At 56.0% G+C, this 17,308-nt stretch overlaps 1 protein-coding gene across 1 annotated transcript in view; it reads left to right on the top strand.

Annotated features, from left to right (window-relative positions):
• The window catches only part of CPZ (carboxypeptidase Z), a 29,770-nt gene that overhangs the window by 3,438 nt on the left and 9,024 nt on the right, over positions 1–17,308 (top strand). The window contains exons 2-7 of the mRNA XM_015137990.3: positions 3,071–3,103; positions 4,770–5,144; positions 7,622–7,834; positions 10,941–11,137; positions 11,701–11,862; positions 12,238–12,396. Of these exons, the coding sequence (XP_014993476.3) occupies positions 3,071–3,103; positions 4,770–5,144; positions 7,622–7,834; positions 10,941–11,137; positions 11,701–11,862; positions 12,238–12,396 (1,139 nt within the window). The remainder of the gene's footprint in view (positions 1–3,070; positions 3,104–4,769; positions 5,145–7,621; positions 7,835–10,940; positions 11,138–11,700; positions 11,863–12,237; positions 12,397–17,308) is intronic.

Below are 17,308 nucleotides of genomic sequence, written 5' to 3'. Positions count from 1 at the left end.
CACCCCTCTCTGTGCCTTGCACATGGCGAGCAGTGGAAGCCAGGGCAACCCAGCTGGCAGATGCTCTTCCTGCCCCTTGGGAAACCCCAATGGGGCTGCATGGCTGGTTGGGGGGTCACAGCAGACAGTCCTGCTCCTGCCCACCGTGCGCCCCGAGCCTCTGTGTGTTGAGCATTCACTGGGCACCTCACCCTGCTGTCGTAATAATCTTGATGGATCCTCCAACAGCCCTATGAGGTAGGCGTGATCATTATCCCAATTTACACATGAGGAAACTGAGGCACGGGCAGTGGTTCATCCTGGAGCCTTAGTGCCGTCATCTGTGAACAAGGGAGACTCGAAGCCACAGGAAGCCAGAGGGATTGCCTGTCCAGTCCCTGTGTGATGGTCCAGTCACTCGTGTGGGCTCTTGGTGGCTTTAGAGGAGCAGGTGCAGGGATGGACACCTCACCTTGCAGCTCCCTGAGGCCAGCAGAAGCCCCAGGGTCAAGTCAAAGTTAGTTCTTCCACTCGCTCACGCCTGCTGAGTGAATAGACAAAGTTCCAGGTTCACCCAGGCTCGCCAGCTCAGGGCCAGGCCAAGCTCAGTGCCAGCCGGGCACCATCAGAGCCCTGTGATGGGTACCCAGGGAGTGGGGACAAGGGCACTGGGCTGAGATCACCTTGATCCTTGAGCTCACTGTGCTGCAGCATCTGCCTCGGTTCAAACTCAGTGCAGGATGAGACCGTGGGTCAGCTGAGTGCAAACCCTGCTGCCAGAGTGGCCCTGTCAGCGGCCGGCTTTGCATACCAGTGCTCACTCAGGGCCCTGCACGGGATGGGTGCTCACACGGGGCCCTGTGTGGATGCAAGCCTTTCATCTGTTCTTCCCAATATCACCCAGTTGTCTTTAGCCACACAGACAGGCGGGTGAGAGCACAGTGTTCCAAGCGGAATCCCGGACCAGCTTTTTTTTCGTTCCTTTTTTCCTAAAGTTCAAGCTGTCATGCCTCCTTTATGCTGCAGATTGGTGGAGTCTGGGGATGCTCTGGACCATGAAGGCCTGGGAGTCACGTGAGGGTGCCAGGGAGGGTGCCCGGAGAGCCTCATGCCCACAGGCCCATGACAGCCGTCCAGGGGGACTCAAGCTCCTCTGTGCTCATCCCAGTGCACGTTGTGGGCATCCGTGGGCATGGATGGGCGGGCACAGGCGGGTGGTCACACTGCAGCCCCCTCTCTCCAGTTAGGGCCGCTTCAGTCCCAGATGCTTTAGGAAACCAGTGCTCTTGCCTGTTGCTCTCCCATACTTAGCAAAGCACGGGCTCCTGCAGCTCGTCTCCGGGTTGTTCTGAAACCGTTGCAGGAATGATGCACACTGTGGCTGACGGAGACTGTTCCCCCCGGCAGATCTTGTGCTGGGCTCGGACCATGGGTCATCTCATCTCACGGCATCCCTGCAAAGTGATTATAATGAACCCATGTGAAATGGGGGACATTGAGACACAAAAGAGCCACTTGCCTGGGGCCCCCTGCTGTGATGTGGTGGGGCGGGGGGGGGGTGCGGGCTGGGCATATTCCCTGTCCTCCACAACCCTTGTGGTTCATGGTCCATGTTCCCTGCCAGCTTGGACAGGGAGGAAGGGCGAACCCAAGGACAGCCGCATCTTCCCCAGGGCCTCCTGCACATGCCTGTTCCATACCCCGAGGCAGCCGCGTCTTCCCCAGGGCCTCCTGCACACGCCTGTTCCACACCCGGAGAGCACCGCGTGGACCTCTCTTGTCGTCTGTTGTGAGGATGGACACGGAAACTCCCCTAGGAGTGCCTGGAGGCGGACGGGTGCCCTAAACGTTACCATCCCACAAGAGCTTTGTGAGCTGAATGGTGTAGGGATCCGGGACTATGGTTGCCCAGTCCTCAGTGGGGAAACCGAGTCCCAAGTGGTTCCCTAGAGTGGGAGCTGCCTGGCCACAGAGCAGCCCAGGTCTCTCTGACCATTTGGAGAGTTGCCATGTGCTCAGCCAAGCTTTCACAGCCCCCAGATCCTAGGGTGAGCTCCAAAAAGCGGCCTGCACCCTCCCAGCCTCCAGGTTCTGTCCCCGGTTTTGACTGGAGGTGCAGAGTCACAGCCAGGCCTTTTCCTCTGCTCCAGCCTGCTTGCCCCCTCTCCTTGGCCCCCTGCACCCACTCTACATGTCCTGCCTGTGAGTCACGTCCCCTTCTCCAGGGTCCTGCTGCTCCCACCGCCCAGCCTGCCCCCACTCTGGCCAGGTGGTCTCCGACATGGGCCCGTCCCAGCACTAGCCAGGATTCCCCTCCTCGAATGCGTTCTCCCCGCTTGAAGCGCACAGAGCCTTGGGTCCCGCTTCATACAGGGCACTTAGCGGCCGGCATTACTTAGGGTTGGCTATGTTTGGCCTTCCCAGAGGCCTTACTGTTGGGTTCATGTGTCTGGGCTTCGGAAAGGGCCCTTGAAACCCCACGACTGCCAGGATAGTTTTGTATGTTGGTCCTTTTTTCTTGAAAGAGGGCCCTTGACGCAGGAAACGGGGAGAGGCCACACCCTGGCGGTGTCCTTGGGGGCACGGAGCCTGCATGGCTGACTCTGGGAGGGGCCTGGGTCTGAGTACGGCAGTACCTGCTGGTGAGGGGTCCAGAGGCTAACTATTAAAACTTCTGGAATCTTCTGAGGACTCAGCGGCTTATGGTGGGAAGCTTGAGGTTGGCTACGGTGGAGGTGCTTGTGCCACGGCACTCACAGATGCCACCTCAGGGCTCTTCTGTCCTGGACATCAGGCTTGCAGGCACTGTGGCCTGGGCTTCGAGCCAGATGGATGCCACTGACCCCCACTGCTGTCCAACTGTCTGTCCTTAGGCAGGTCATGTGACCTCTCAGACGCAGCCTTCGCACCTGGGAAATGGGGGAGACTGCAGCATCTGCCTCAGGGGCTGCTGTGAAGACTCCATGAGAAGGAGCTGGCGGAGGGTGGCCCAGGCTGGTCCCCGCCTGCACTCAGGGCCCTGGGCGTGTGTTGCCCGGTGAGTGACGGACGGCGAGGCAGGTCCCTAACAGTGCCATGTCTCTCTTTCCAGGTGAATGCCACAGGCCGCCGGCTGCAGAGAGCGGTACAGTACCGGGACCTCCCTGGCTTCTGTTCTGTAGGAGGGCTGCGGCCCCCACACTGTCAGAGCACTTTAGGCAGCTGAGCCTGTGATTTCAGAAGTGGGTAATGGATAACACAGCCCATCAATCAAACCAGAACCCCCTCGTAAACAGCCAGAGAAAAATTAGACACAACAAAAAAAGACCAGCCAGGAAAAGGTGCACCGGCTTCCCACTGGGCTTTGCCCACCACAGCCCCTGCAGAGATGTTCTCTCCATCCCTCCCCATGCCTGCCTGCCCCCGTCCCCACTCCAGTCCCCGCTGCAGTCACACATCCTGAATTTGGATCTTGTCCACATGCATTTCATGGTCACTGGCTCTGTGCCGGGCCCCTGCTGAGCCTGGGGTTCGGTGAGTCACCTCCCCCGCCGGGCCCCGATTTCCTCCTTGTGATAGGAGAAATGCCAAATGAATCTTGTGAGATGGCTTCAAAAGTGGCATGGGATCCAACCAATGTGGAGTGCTCAGGTCAGGGCTGAGGACCGGGCTCGTTCCCTGAAAGGGGCGAACATTTCATCGTCGCCTCCTGACAGATTTGGGCATCTGGTGTATTCTAAGTGGAGGCTTTTAAAAAATCAGAAAAAAAAAAATTCTGGGTACAAAGTCAATGACATATGTAACATGTCTATTTTATATTTTATTTATTTTATTTGTTTTTATTTTTAGAGATGGAGGTCTTGCTATGTTACCCAGGCTGGTCTCAAACTCCTGGCTTCAAGCGATCCTCCCATCTTGGCCTCCCAAAGTGCTGGGATTACAGGTGTGAGCTACCTTGCCCGGCTGTAAAATGTGGTGAGCAGGGCAATGTGAGGCAGAAATCCTGTCCTTTCTAGACTTTGACATGAGAAGTGGCAAAATGTCACGACTTGTCCCATGCAATGCCACATCTGGAAAGTCCAGCTGAGGAAAAGAGGAGAAGGCCGTCTGGGGCTGTGAGCCTGGAGCCAGCGGCTGCAGGGACACAGTCTGCTCCCGAGGGGCTGGAGGGCCCTGCTAGGCCAAGGAGGGCCTTAGAGATGGGGCATTTGGAGCTAAACAAACAGCTGTGATGAGGAAGCAGGAAGGTGCCCAGCGACAGTGAGGACCCTACCCCCCGCCTGGGCTTAAGGCATCCCTGCGAGCTGCAGAGCAGAGATGAGCCCGGCTGAGCCGCGTCTGTCATTATCCGCTTCTCATCCAAGTCCTGAGGCCCACCTGACCCATTAGGGTCCCCAAAGACACAAGACGCCTAAAGCAGGGTGCGTCTTTTGGGTCGTCTTTGTGCTGCGGCTGTGCCTCCCGGGTGGTTTGTGCCCGTCCCTGCCTAACGCAGCATCGGCTGGCTGCCTTCACGGGCCCTTGTGTGGCACAGCTGCTTTGCAGATGGAGATGCTGAGGCTCAGGGCAGCCTCTGCTGCAGCTCGCTTGCTAGTGGCTAGTTGAATCTGGTTGGTCTTGGGCGCCTTCTCTGGTCTCTCACAGTCTCTGATTCCTGCACAGTAACTGTTGTCCTGGTCCTCCCCTACCAGACTATGGGTGCCCCTTCCCTGCAGGCCCTGGCCCTGCGTGGGGTCCCCTTCGTAAATGTCTGACGTGTGACGGTCAGGGCCATTGCAGGAGGGACTGACATGCCGACCCTGCCTCCCCAGTCACCTGCGTGGACCTGCAGCTCAGGACCTGCAGCGATGCCGCCTACAACCATACCACCTTCCCCACCCTGCTACAGCACCGGTCGTGGGAGGTGGTGGAGGCCAGCTCCGAGTACATCCTGCTGAGCGTTCTACACCAGCTCCTGGAGGGCCAGTGCAACCCAGACCTGCGGCTGCTGGGCTGTGCTGTGCTGGCCCCCCGGTGTGAGGGCGGCCGGGTGCGCAGACCCTGCCGGCACATCTGCGAGGGCCTGCGGGAGGCCTGCCAGCCCGCCTTCGACGCCATCGACATGGCCTGGCCCTACTTTCTCGACTGCCACCTCTACTTCACGAGTGAGGATGAGGGCTGCTACGACCCACTGGAGAAGCTTCGGGGTAAGGGAAGGCGGCGGGGGCTATCCATGTGTTCACAGGGTCCAGGTGGTCATGGAGGACCAAGAGCCACACTGGAAGGAACTTGAAGTCTTTTCCATCAATGGCGACAGTGCAGGCATTGGTAGAGGGCGGGGCTGCTCCCCAGGGCAGCACGTTCCCCACAAAGGGATGCCAGGCAGGGTTGGGGACTCAGTGCAGATGGAGGATCCTCTCGCCACCTAGGGCCCCCCAGCAGAAGCCTCCAGCCCTTAGGGGCAGGCTGGGGTGGAAGGGTGCTGAGTCCAAGTGGTGGCAGTGCCCCTGCCCAGGGTGCAATCAGGAGGCCTCATGTCAGGGAGCCTGGGCTCAGAGTGCAGGGCTGGCCCCGGGGGTCCAGTTCTTGGCCACAGACCCTCCAGAACAGCAGTACTTACCCCTGGTCGAGGGTGGGCAGGACATTTACTTCCCCCGGGAGACCTGGCGGGCAAAGCTTCATGATTGCCCATTGCTGGGCCTGGAAGATCACACAGAGGGTTTGGCCTGGAGTGACTCCTCCAGCAGGTCTGTGCTCAAGGACGGAGAGGAGCTGTGGAGAAAGGCTTTGGTGTCTCTTGCAGATAAAACAGTGGAGGGGGAGTGGGCAAGCCTGGGCCACCATGGGCCACTTGTCTCTGAGGTGTGCAAGGCTGTCCCAGAGGGCCACTTGGCGGTGGGGCTGGTGGGGGCCCTGCATGGAGCCCCCTATGTCTGTTGTCTCACGAGTCGGTGTCCACCAGAGACCTTGCATGGTCCGCAGCAGCCTTGGCCCGTTAGACCTTCCTGTGTGAAAGAAATGTTCTATTCTGTGCTGTCCAAGACGGTCACCACTGGCCGCATGTGGTCCCCAAGGCTTGGGATGTGGCTCTTGCCACTGAGGCCTGGACATGGGCATCTCATCACATTTGAATGAGTCTGAACATGCCTTTGAAGAGCCCAGGGCCAGTGTGTGCCACTTTCAGCTGCGCAGGGCAGCGTCCGCTCGTGGTTGGATTCACAGGATCTGACTGCGGGCGCCACACATGTGCTGGCTCATGCGAGTCTCACGGCAGCCTTGCTCCATGGAAGAGGAAGCAGAGCCTCGGAAAGGGTGACAGCGGTGGGGTCCTTAGCTGGAGTGGCCCAAGCCCATTGCAGATGGAGGGATGGATTTGGCCATTCATCAAACAGCTACTGAGCACCCACTGTACATATGGCTGTGTGCTGGGACATTGAGGAGTGCAGGAGAAGGAAAGCAGACACACACCTGGGCCAGGCTGCAGCAAGCCCTGGGTTGTGGGCTGTGTCAGGCGCTCAGGGCTGATCCTGGCATGTCTTGCATCCTCTGGTTCCCAGTCTGAGAAGGGCGGACTCTGTCCACCCTGGGCTTCCATGCAGATGTGGTGGCAGGGTGCCCTTTGCCAGCAGGTGGGAGCCGTCTGTCTGCAGAGCTCAGTCCCTGCAGAGGCGGTGGAGGTGCCTGTGGGAGGCCAGGGAGGCGAGGAAGGAAGCCAAGCCCACAGCCCTGGGAAAGCCCAAGGAGTCAGTTTGGGATTATTTTGGGCATCTCTGCCGCCAAATTGCCGGCTTCCTCTGCTAGTCTCTCCCCTGGAGAACCGTTTTGAGCAGAAGCAAAACCACAGGGTGAGGAGAAACTTAGAGAAGCACATTAACTCTTTGTGGACCCAGGAACAGCCTGCGGCACCTGCGTCCTGCTCCTGTGGGCCTGGCTGCTGCAAAGCCCCTGGCGGGATGCAGGGAGTTGAGGGTCACCAGGGTGGTCTTCGGGATGCCTCTATTCTAGTGGATGACAGGATGGTGGGGAAGCTCGTGCATATGTGACATAGAGACATTCGTATTCTGGATCCAGAACCACTCCCTCTTCCCCCCACCCCCTTTTTTCTTCCTCCCCGACGTCCTTCCCAGAACCTCCCTTTCTGTTTCCTTCCCGGGCTGGTGCTCACTGCTGTGCTGGTGAGGCTGTAACAGAAACACTGGGAAGCCTTACAGCAGCCGGAGGGGGCACCACAAGGCGGCTTCCTGTTTCCACCATTGGCCAAGCAAATGGAGCAGAATACTGAGCTGCCCGAGTGCCGCTGTCCTGGAAAACACACCCAGGAGAAGCCCCTCTGCACACCCAGCAGGGGTTTGCCCTGGGGGGTCCAGGACCCCATAGATCTCTTTTCCTTTCTGTTGTCCCGCTCTGTATTTTAGGAACTTCCCACAGTGGCCCCACAGTACGTGTATTCAGTCACATTATTCGGTCAGGAACCATGACGCTGTGCTGTGTACCTACCTCGGGTGCCATTTGGCTTGGATATCGCTGTAGGCACTGCAGAGGGAACTCGAATTAAAGACAGAGGTGTCCAAGCATGGCTGTCATGCAGAGGGGGCTAAGGGTGCCGTGCGTGGTCAGTGTTCCCAGGCAGCGGTAGGAAGCCTCGGGGCCTGACACTGACCGAGCCCCCCCACTGCTCCCCCAGGAGGCCTGGAGGCTGACGAGGCGCTGCCCTCGGGGCTGCCGCCCACCTTCATCCGCTTCAGCCACCACTCCTACGCCCAGATGGTACGTGTGCTGAGGCGGACGGCCTTCCGCTGCGCCCACGTGGCCAGGACCTACAGCATCGGGCGCAGCTTCGACGGCAGGGAGCTGCTGGTCATCGAGTTCTCCAGCCGCCCTGGCCAGCACGAGCTGAGTGAGTGCCCTTGGGAGGGCCTGGCCTGGCCCCGCTTCGGGAAAGGGCTCGGGCTGCTCCACTTTGGGGCGCACAAGTTGGCTGGGTGTTTGGGGTCTGGGCACAGCTGGGGGCCTCAGGGAGCTGCTTGGTGCAGGCCACGTCCCACTGGGCATGTGCAACCACTGTATGTATAAAGGAGAATTTCTCCAGATATCCACCTTACTTCAAAATTTAGGGTGGCAGACTAGGTTATTTGATAATAATGGAGACACTGATCCAGTGGCCGAAAAGACATAAAACAAACAAGAAATTTTATTTTATTTTTTAGAGACAGAGTTTCGCTCTTGTTGCCCAGGCTGGAGTGCAGTGGCGCGATCTCGGCTCACTGCAACCTCTGCCTTCTGGGTTCAAGTAATTCTCCTGCCTCAGCCTCCTGAGTAGCTGGGACTCCAGGTACGGGCCACCACACCAGGCCAATTTTTGTATTTTTAGTAGAGATGGGATTTCACCATGTTGGCCAGGCTGGTCTTGAACTCCTGACCTCAAGTGATCCACCCACCTCGGCCTCCCAAAGTGCTGGGATTATAGACGTGAGCCACTGTGCCTGGCCAAACAATAACTTTTAGACAGAAAAGATGATGTTGGGATGTGGGCTTGCAGGGAGATAGTAAGGTTGTCTGGGAGTCACCTGGGAGGCTGGAGGGAGGAGGGCACCATTCTGGCATGTCACAGGCATAAGTCAGGGAGGAGCAAAACAAAGGCTATAGGAGTGCCGGGCCCTTCTGCACTTAGGCGTCTGTGGCCATGCGCTGCATTTTTGCCATTTGAAGACCTTGTCCTGGCACACTGGACCCCAGGCAGGTCTGTACAACCCTTGTCCCTGGGCACCGGCCTCTCCTTTTCCAAACCGCTCCAGGAGTGTGACACCACAGAATGCTACGAATAAAGAGATTTTTCTATTTTAAAAATCCAAGTCCGTTTTCATTCCATCAGGCTTTGGATCCTGTTCTGAAGCGGGAGCGGGCAGCATGGAAAATGCTAGGCATTTCTGTTCCTTCAGGGGGTCTTCCTGCAGGGCAAATTAGGAAATCAAATTTTATTGCTGTTGTGATTTGCTACCCTAAGTTGCAAAGAGTCACTCAGGCTGGTGGTGTCTAAGAATCTAGGATGTTCTAGCAAACACCCAGACCTTCTGGATGGGTGGCCTCTCTTTCCTGCATGTGGAGGTCCCCCTCTCCCAGAGCACTGAGGACATTCAGGGTTGGAGTCCAGGGCTTCCTAGGGGTCAGTGAGTCTGAGTCCTGCCTGGGCCTCAGCCCCCAGCCACACCTGTCTCACGAGCACATTACTCAAACAGAATCGATTATTTTAGAAGCAGCCTCCATTTGACCCTTCGTCCCCAGCAGTTACTGAAAAATGTACCTGCTCTTTGTTTGTGGACTCAGGGGCCTTTTCAGGGCTGGCAGCCTCAGCCAGTCTTCATCCTACTGGCCTGGGCAGCATGGACACCATGAACCCAAGGGCTCTATCTCTTACCAGGGACCAGTGGCCACCTGGCCACACCCTGGCCCCCAAGGCTCACTATGTTCCCCCTTCAACTGTAACATGCTCTGGGCAGGAGGCAGAGGCTCTCCCTACAGCACTGGAATTTGAGGGCAAGAGGTGCCCCTGTGCAGAAGGCCAAGGGAGGTGACCAGCGCAGAAAGCTCCCAGGTCATTTACACCCCGACATGTGGCATCTGAGGAATGTGGGTGTTTCCTCTCATCCCTGGACATCCCTGGGCCACACACAGCTGGGGAGGGAGACGTCCTTTTCCAGGGGAGCAATGCGAGGCTTAGAGAGAAGTGACTTGCCTGTAGTCACACAACTAGTAAGGCCATGGGACCTGGTCCACTCTTCTTCCTATAGTCCATTCATCCATCCATCCATCCATCCATCCATCCATCCATCCATCCATCCATTTATGCATCCGTCCCTGAATCCATCCACCCATCCATCCATTTATTCATTCAGCCATTACACATCCATCCATCATCCACCCATTCACTCATACATCCATGCATCCATCCACTCATCATCCATCCATCCATCCATGTATTTATTCAGCCATTTCACATCCATCTATTCATCTATTCATTCATGCATCAATTTATCCATTATTTCATCCAGCCATTATTCACTCATCCATCCATCACTGATTTATCCATCTATCCATTCATCCATCATCGATATATCTATCCATCCAGCCATCCATCCATCATCTATTCATCCATTCATCCATCCATTTATGCATCTGTCCATTCATCCATCCATCCATTTATTCATTCAGCTATTACACATCCATCCATCATCCACCCATTCATTCATACATCCATGCATCTATCCACTCATCATCCATCCATCCATTTATTTATTCAGCCATTTCACATACATCCATTCATCTATTCATTCATGCATCAACTTAGCCATTATTTCATCCAGCCATTACTCATCCATCCATCCATCATTGATCTATCCATCTATCCATTCATCCATCATTGATCTATCCATCTATCCATCCATCCATCATTGATATATCTATCCATCCACCCATCCATCCATCATCTATTCATCCATCCATCCATCCAGTCATTATTAATCTATCCATCCATCCATCATTGATATATCTATCCATCCATCCATCCATCCATCCATCCATCATTGATTCATCCATTCATCCATCCATCCATCCATCCATCCATCCATCCATCACCCATCCATCCATTCACCCATCCATTCATCCACTCAAGGGCCAACCACCTTCCCAGCTAAGCACCAATGTATACCTTGATTTATTACACAAACATGAAGAGAGACCATCAATGAAATTTGCATGGATCAATGATAACATATATTATTCATATTCGTGAGTTATGCTAACTAATAATTATGGCTAGGTGTAAAAAACGAGCTTAACAAAAGTGATGACCTTGATGAGACCTCATTATATACAGAGATTCCTGAGTTAAAACAAGTGTGAATTGGTCCCAGCCCATCTGGTCATCCTTGCTGAGTGGGGGGCCTCATGCCTTTGGGGACCCCAGGCTTTGAGATGATGCCCCAAGTCTCTGTATTTGTCCCCAGTGGAGCCCGAGGTGAAGCTCATTGGCAACATTCACGGCAACGAGGTGGCAGGCCGGGAGATGCTCATCTACCTAGCCCAGTACCTGTGCTCTGAGTACCTGCTGGGCAACCCCCGCATCCAGCGCCTGCTCAACACCACCCGCATCCACCTGCTGCCCTCCATGAACCCCGACGGCTACGAGGTGGCAGCCGCCGAGGTGAGCGCCCAGATGCCTGGATCCTGTGGGCCACCACCCGAACCACCCCCTCGTTCATTCATGTACAAGTAGTTTATCTTAGCAGTGCTTAGCTCCCGCCTCTCTAGGACAGGAGCATTCAGTAGATATGGACACTGGAAAACCCCTGCTTCAGGGGCTGGTGAGAGGGAAGCCACTGAGAATTCTAGGTGTATTAAAAAGGTGATGCGTGTGATAGAGGAAAATGGTGGATAGGGAGTGGATGGTGCCTGTGTGCGTCAGCGGTGGCCAGGGGAGCTCTCGGGGAGGTGGGTAACAAGCAGAGCAGGTCACTGGGGGGGGTGTCCCACTCAGGGGGAGCAGCCAGGAAGGGCCCCAAGACTATGGCATCAGCAAGGAACCCCAGGGAGGGAGCCCCAGGGTAGAGAGGAGGTCAAGGGTCAGGCGCACCCCCCAGCTCATCACATAAAGCCGCGAAAAACGAAGCCCCTGGCCTTGACCCTCAGCCCAGTGTGAGACCCATCTGGAAGGAGGAGGGTGGGGTGTGCTGACCCCACCCAGTCGGGGGTTGGCCGTGTTTTCAGGGTGCCGGCTACAATGGGTGGACGAGCGGGAGGCAGAACGCGCAGAACCTGGATCTGAACCGAAATTTCCCGGACCTGACCTCGGAGTACTACCGGCTGGCGGAGACCCGCGGCGCACGCAGCGACCACATCCCCATCCCCCAGCACTACTGGTGGGGTAAGGTAGGAGCCGCCGCTGCCCATGCCTGTCACCACCAAAGGCATCCAAGGGTCCCTGGTTATTCCAGGCTCTCCGGAGTTGTCCTTCCCCGGGGAAAAGGAGAGCCTGGTGCTCCCTCCCTGCCTCAGTTACCTGTCAGTGAAATGGGAACACCTCCTTGCTGGGGTGTTGGTGAGATTGCAGAGATTCATGTTGGAAATGCCGAGATCCCCGCAGGGGCCCAGTGATGGGGGCCAAGTCCAGCTGGAGCATCGGTGTAGAGACCGGTCGTTAATGGTCTGCACCATTGGAGCCCAGAGGGCTGCAGAAGCCCGGGGCATGGCTAGGGGCCGGCAGGGAAACCCAGACCTGAGGGCGGCCTCCTCTGTCCTGGGCAGGTGGCCCCGGAGACGAAGGCAATCATGAAGTGGATGCAGACCATACCCTTCGTGCTCTCCGCCAGCCTTCATGGGGGCGACCTGGTGGTGTCCTACCCCTTCGACTTCTCCAAGCACCCCCAGGAGGAGAAGATGTTTTCTCCCACGCCCGATGAGAAGGTGAGAGGGCTGCGGGGTGTGTGAAGGGGAGGGAGACGGTGTGCGCGGTCCCCTTGGAGCTGGTGCCCCTCCAGTCCTGAGCTCAGTGAGGACAAAGCTCCTAGGAAACTCCGCTCAGAGCCCGTCAGCACCACCCGCTCTAGGCCCAGCTCTGCAGAGAAGCCCCCTCCTCCTGGAAATCTGCGATCTCAGGAGCCGTCGCTCCCCTGGTCTCCCCAAGGCTGGCTGCACTGCCTTTCACATGTCCCTATCTGGGAGCCCCTGGGGTGGGGGCCCTGGCTCAGTGCCGCTGTTGCTCTGAGCTGCGCCCTGCACCTGGAGGGGTCCCCAGTGCGTTCCACCGCAGGGGGTGCGTTTCCGGGAAGCGCCGGCAGAGGGCAGTGCTGCAGCGCGCATGGTGCCCGCCCGTCCTGCTTCCGGGGGTCCTGCTTGCTTCTCTCGCGCTGGGCTCCTCCGGATGGGGAAGGAGTTCTGGTCCCACCGTCCACTGGGCCCTTAGGTGAGGCCCTCCCTTTTCTGGGCCTCGGTTTCTCCTACTGTTCGTAGAGCAGCCAGCGATGAGACCCGTGATGATGCTGGGACCCTCCCCACCCACCCTAACCTTGGGACGACTTGCAGGGGGAGGGCGTGGACTTGGTCCCTTCCCACGCTGTGGATGAAAAAACGGAGGCTGAGGGAGGGGTTGTGATCTGAGGTGGGCCCCAGTCTCCAGCTTCCAGCCCCCAGCTGCGGATCCTGGAGCTTAGCTGCCTGCACTGCCCCTCACTAGGGGGCACTGCCCACTCCACCGGAGGCCGGGCCTGCCCTCCACCTGGTCCCTTGATGGCCCAGAGTCACTCCCCAGGCCTCCCGTGGAGAGCCAGGCCTGCCCTCCACCTCCTTCGGGCACTTTCCCTTGGTGTTTGGGGGAAGGGACAGGGAGAGAGGGACTGGCCCTGGGTGGGCAAGTGCCAGGTGCCAGGCCCCGATAGTGGCATTCACATGTCGTTTGTTCTCCTTTCTGAGGCCACCTGGCTGGGCACATAGCTGGGCCCGCGGTTGGCACTCAGATATCAACCCTGCCTCACCCGGCCCCTCCCTGTCCTGGGGCCATCATTGGAAATGCAATGGTACTGGTCCCTGCGCTGGGGGTCCTCAGCCTAGGGTGGGAGATGGAGCCTGAAACTGGCAAGGAGAAGATTGCCAGGGCTGCAGGAGGGCTGTGAGTGCGCATGTGTGCATGGATGCCTGTGTGTGCGTGTGCGTGCATGTGCACACCTGCATGTGTCACAGGGGGAACCCCCAGCCTAGTCTGGGACTTCAGGAGGGCTTCCCTGAGGCGGTGGTTTCCCAAAAGGACCCCACAGATGAGGTGGAGATTTCCAGCTGCGGGGCAGGGAGGGGAACTGGAGGCACAGGCCTGGTGCAGAGACCCAGGGGAGCCCCAGGGAGCCGGGTGCAGGGAATGCTGTGGCCCAGCGGGAATGGGGAGAGCAAGCTGAGCACCCTGCGGACCAGGGGCAGTGACAGCAACACCTGGGCTACTGGCACATTTGTCCTGCATTCTCCCACCCATTCACGCCTTCACTGGTTTATCATTCACTAACTCACTCCCTCACTCACCCATTCACTCACTCCCTCACTCGCTCATTCACTCACCCATTCAGTCACTCACCCATTCACTCACTGACTCACCCATTCATTCATGCACTCACTCCCTCCCTCACTCCCTCACTCATTCATTCACCCATTCAATCACTCACTCACCACCCATTCACTCACTCACTCATTCATTCACCCATTCACTCACTCATTCATTCACCCATTCACTCACTCATTCACTCACCCATTCACTCACTCACTCCCTCACTCGCTCATTCACTCACCCATTCACTCACATTCACTCACCCATTCACTCACTCATTCACTCACCCATTCACTCACTTGCTCACACTCATTCACTCACTCACACTCACTCATTCACTCACTCACTCACTCACTCACTCATTCACTCAACCACTCATTCATTCACTCATTCACTCACTCAACCACTCATTCAACCACTCACTCAACCACTCACTCACTCATTCACCCATTCGCTCACTCATTCCCTCACTCATTCACTCATCCATTCACTCATTCATTTACTCACCCACTCACTCATTCACTCCCTCATTCACTCACTCATTCACTCACTCACTCACCCATTCACTCACTCATTTTCTCATTAACTCACCCATTCACTCACTCATCCATTCTCTCACTCCGTCACTCACTCATTCACTCACCCATTCACTCACGCATTCACTCACTCCCTCACTCATTCACTTACTTATTCACTCACTCATTCACTCATTAACCCACTCATTCACTCACTCCCTCACTCACTCCCTCACTCATTCCCTCACTCATTTACTCATTCACTCATTCATTCATTCACTCATTCACTCATTCACTTACTCATTCACTCATTCATTCATTCATTCAGTCACTCACCTATTCACTTATTAACTCACTCATTTACTCATCACTCACTCATTCTCTTATTCATTCACTCATTCACACACTCATTTTCTCATTCATTCATTCACTCATTCTGTCACTCATTCACTCATTCATTCAGTCATTCACTCATGCACTCATTTACTCACTTATTTACTCACTCATTCACTCACTCATTTACTCATCACTCATTCACTCATTTACTCATCGCTCACTCATTTGCTCATCGCTCACTCATTCTCTCATTCATTCACTCACACAGTCATTCACTCACTCTTATTCTTTCACTCATTTGTTTATTCCCACACTCCCTCCCTCACTCATTCATTCATTGACGCTTGCAGGCAGTGCACACCAAGGGTGCAAGGGGTGAGGTGTCTGGTTCTCTGCTTGGACCTCTGCAAGTGCCCCCAGGGGTGACTGGGTGGCCTCCACTTCTGGCCTGGCCTTGCGCCCCTATGCTCTTGGGGGCAATGGCTGGGTAGGGCAGGTATCCCCCTCTGCACAGGCCCAGTGTCTCTCAGCCTTAGAACCAGATGTGAGAAGATGTCCCCAGGGGGAATGTTCACCCCAAAGAGTCCCATCAGAGCCAGAGAAAATGAGACTGTTCCCAAGCCATCAGTCATCGGGCAGTGATCATACAGTCCTGCAGCCAGCAGTGATCTCTGGAAACCAGGGTCCCAGGAGGGGCCTGGGGTTGGCTGAGGAGCATGAGATGGGCTGGCTGGGGTATGCCAAGGTACGCTTTCGCCAAACTTCCATGGTGCCCTACAGACGAGAGCCAGCGCCTGGGGGCAGTGTTCAAGGCCCTGCAGGCTGGCCATGGCTGCTTCTCACCGCTCCACACCTGCCCCTCTGCCCAAATCCTGCTCACACTCTATCCTGCCTGCCAAGCCCTTTTTGGCTCTGCCTATGATCACTGTGGGAATCAGCATAGCCAGTTTCCCAAGGGCTTCCTAGGGGCAGGAGCTGGGTGGGCTGGGTTTCCCATGGTCCTCAGCCTGTGTTCCTGTGTCCCCATTCAGTCGAGGCTTCCCCGCTCCTACCTGGTTTCATTTATCTGTGTGTCTTCCTTGCCCATGTGTGCCCAGCCTCTGGACCGACAGCTCTTCTGATGTCCTTGTCCTGCACCTGCCCTCCCAGGTCAGGCCTGTCTTAGCCAGACCTCAGCTCCGGCACCCCAGGGTTTTGGGGACTGGTGGTCGGCAGCCACCCTCCATGCCTTAGCCCTAGAGACTGACTAGTGATGGGAGGGAGGCCCCAGGCAAGGGTGGGGAGGAGGGACTGTAGGGCAGGAGGCCTTGTGGGGAGAAAGGGTGACATGGTGGGCAGATAGAATGTAGCAGGCGTGTCCTGGGCAGATGGACCCTTTGTTGGGCGTGATTCGTTCTTGATGGGAAAGTCCAGTGAGGCTTCCCGCTATAAGGCGGGGCAGGCAACTCCCGAGCTGATGCTGGTCCCACCCACAGGTGCAGGGGCTGCTGGTAGGATAGTGGTCCATGGTCCGCTACCCTGGAACCATAGGGCCTGAGTGGGGTTGTGTTTGGGCCCTTGGTTTGTATCTGTGGGACTGAGTCCAGATGGCACAGCCTCACTTCTGAGGAGCTGAACCCATTCCCTGCCTCCCCCAAATCCCATGTCTGGGAGTCCGAGTCGCATGACTCCCACCAGGGAGAGATCTTCACTCTGACCTGGAGCACTCACTCATTCACTCATTCGCTCACTCACTCAGTCAGTCACTCACTCACTTATTCACTCATTCACTCAGTCACTCACTCCTTCACTCACTTATTCAGTCACTCACTCATTCACTCATTCATTCACTCATTCACTCACTCACTCATTCACTTATTCACTCAGTCATTCACTCACTGTTTCACCTGCTCATTCACTCACTCATTCACTCATTTACTCATTTATTCACTCATTCACTTACTCACTCATTCACTCACTCATTCACTCACTCATTCACTCACTCATTCACTCAACCACTCACTCATTCACTCATTCACTCACTCATTCACTCAACCACTCATTCACTCAACCACTCACTCATTCACTCATTCACTCACTCATTCAATCATTCGCTCAGTCACTCATGCATTCACTCACTTATTCACTCACTGTTCACTCACTTATTCACTCATTCACTTACTCAGTCACTCATTCACTCACTCATTCACTCACTCACTCACTCATTCACTCATTCACTCAACCACTCACTCATTCACTCATTCACTCATTCACTCACTCACTCACTCAACCACTCATTCACTCAACCACTCATTCACTCATTCACTCACTCATTCAATCATTCGCTCAGTCACTCATTCATTCACTCACTTATTCACTCACTCTTCACTCACTTATTCACTCACCCATTCACTCACTCATTCACTCACTCATTCACTCACTCGTTCATTCATTCACT

Source organism: Macaca mulatta, chromosome 5 (assembly GCF_049350105.2).
Source record: "Macaca mulatta isolate MMU2019108-1 chromosome 5, T2T-MMU8v2.0, whole genome shotgun sequence".
In the NCBI taxonomy this organism is placed as follows: Eukaryota; Metazoa; Chordata; class Mammalia; order Primates; family Cercopithecidae; genus Macaca; species Macaca mulatta.
This window is presented reverse-complemented; position numbering and strand designations above follow the sequence as displayed.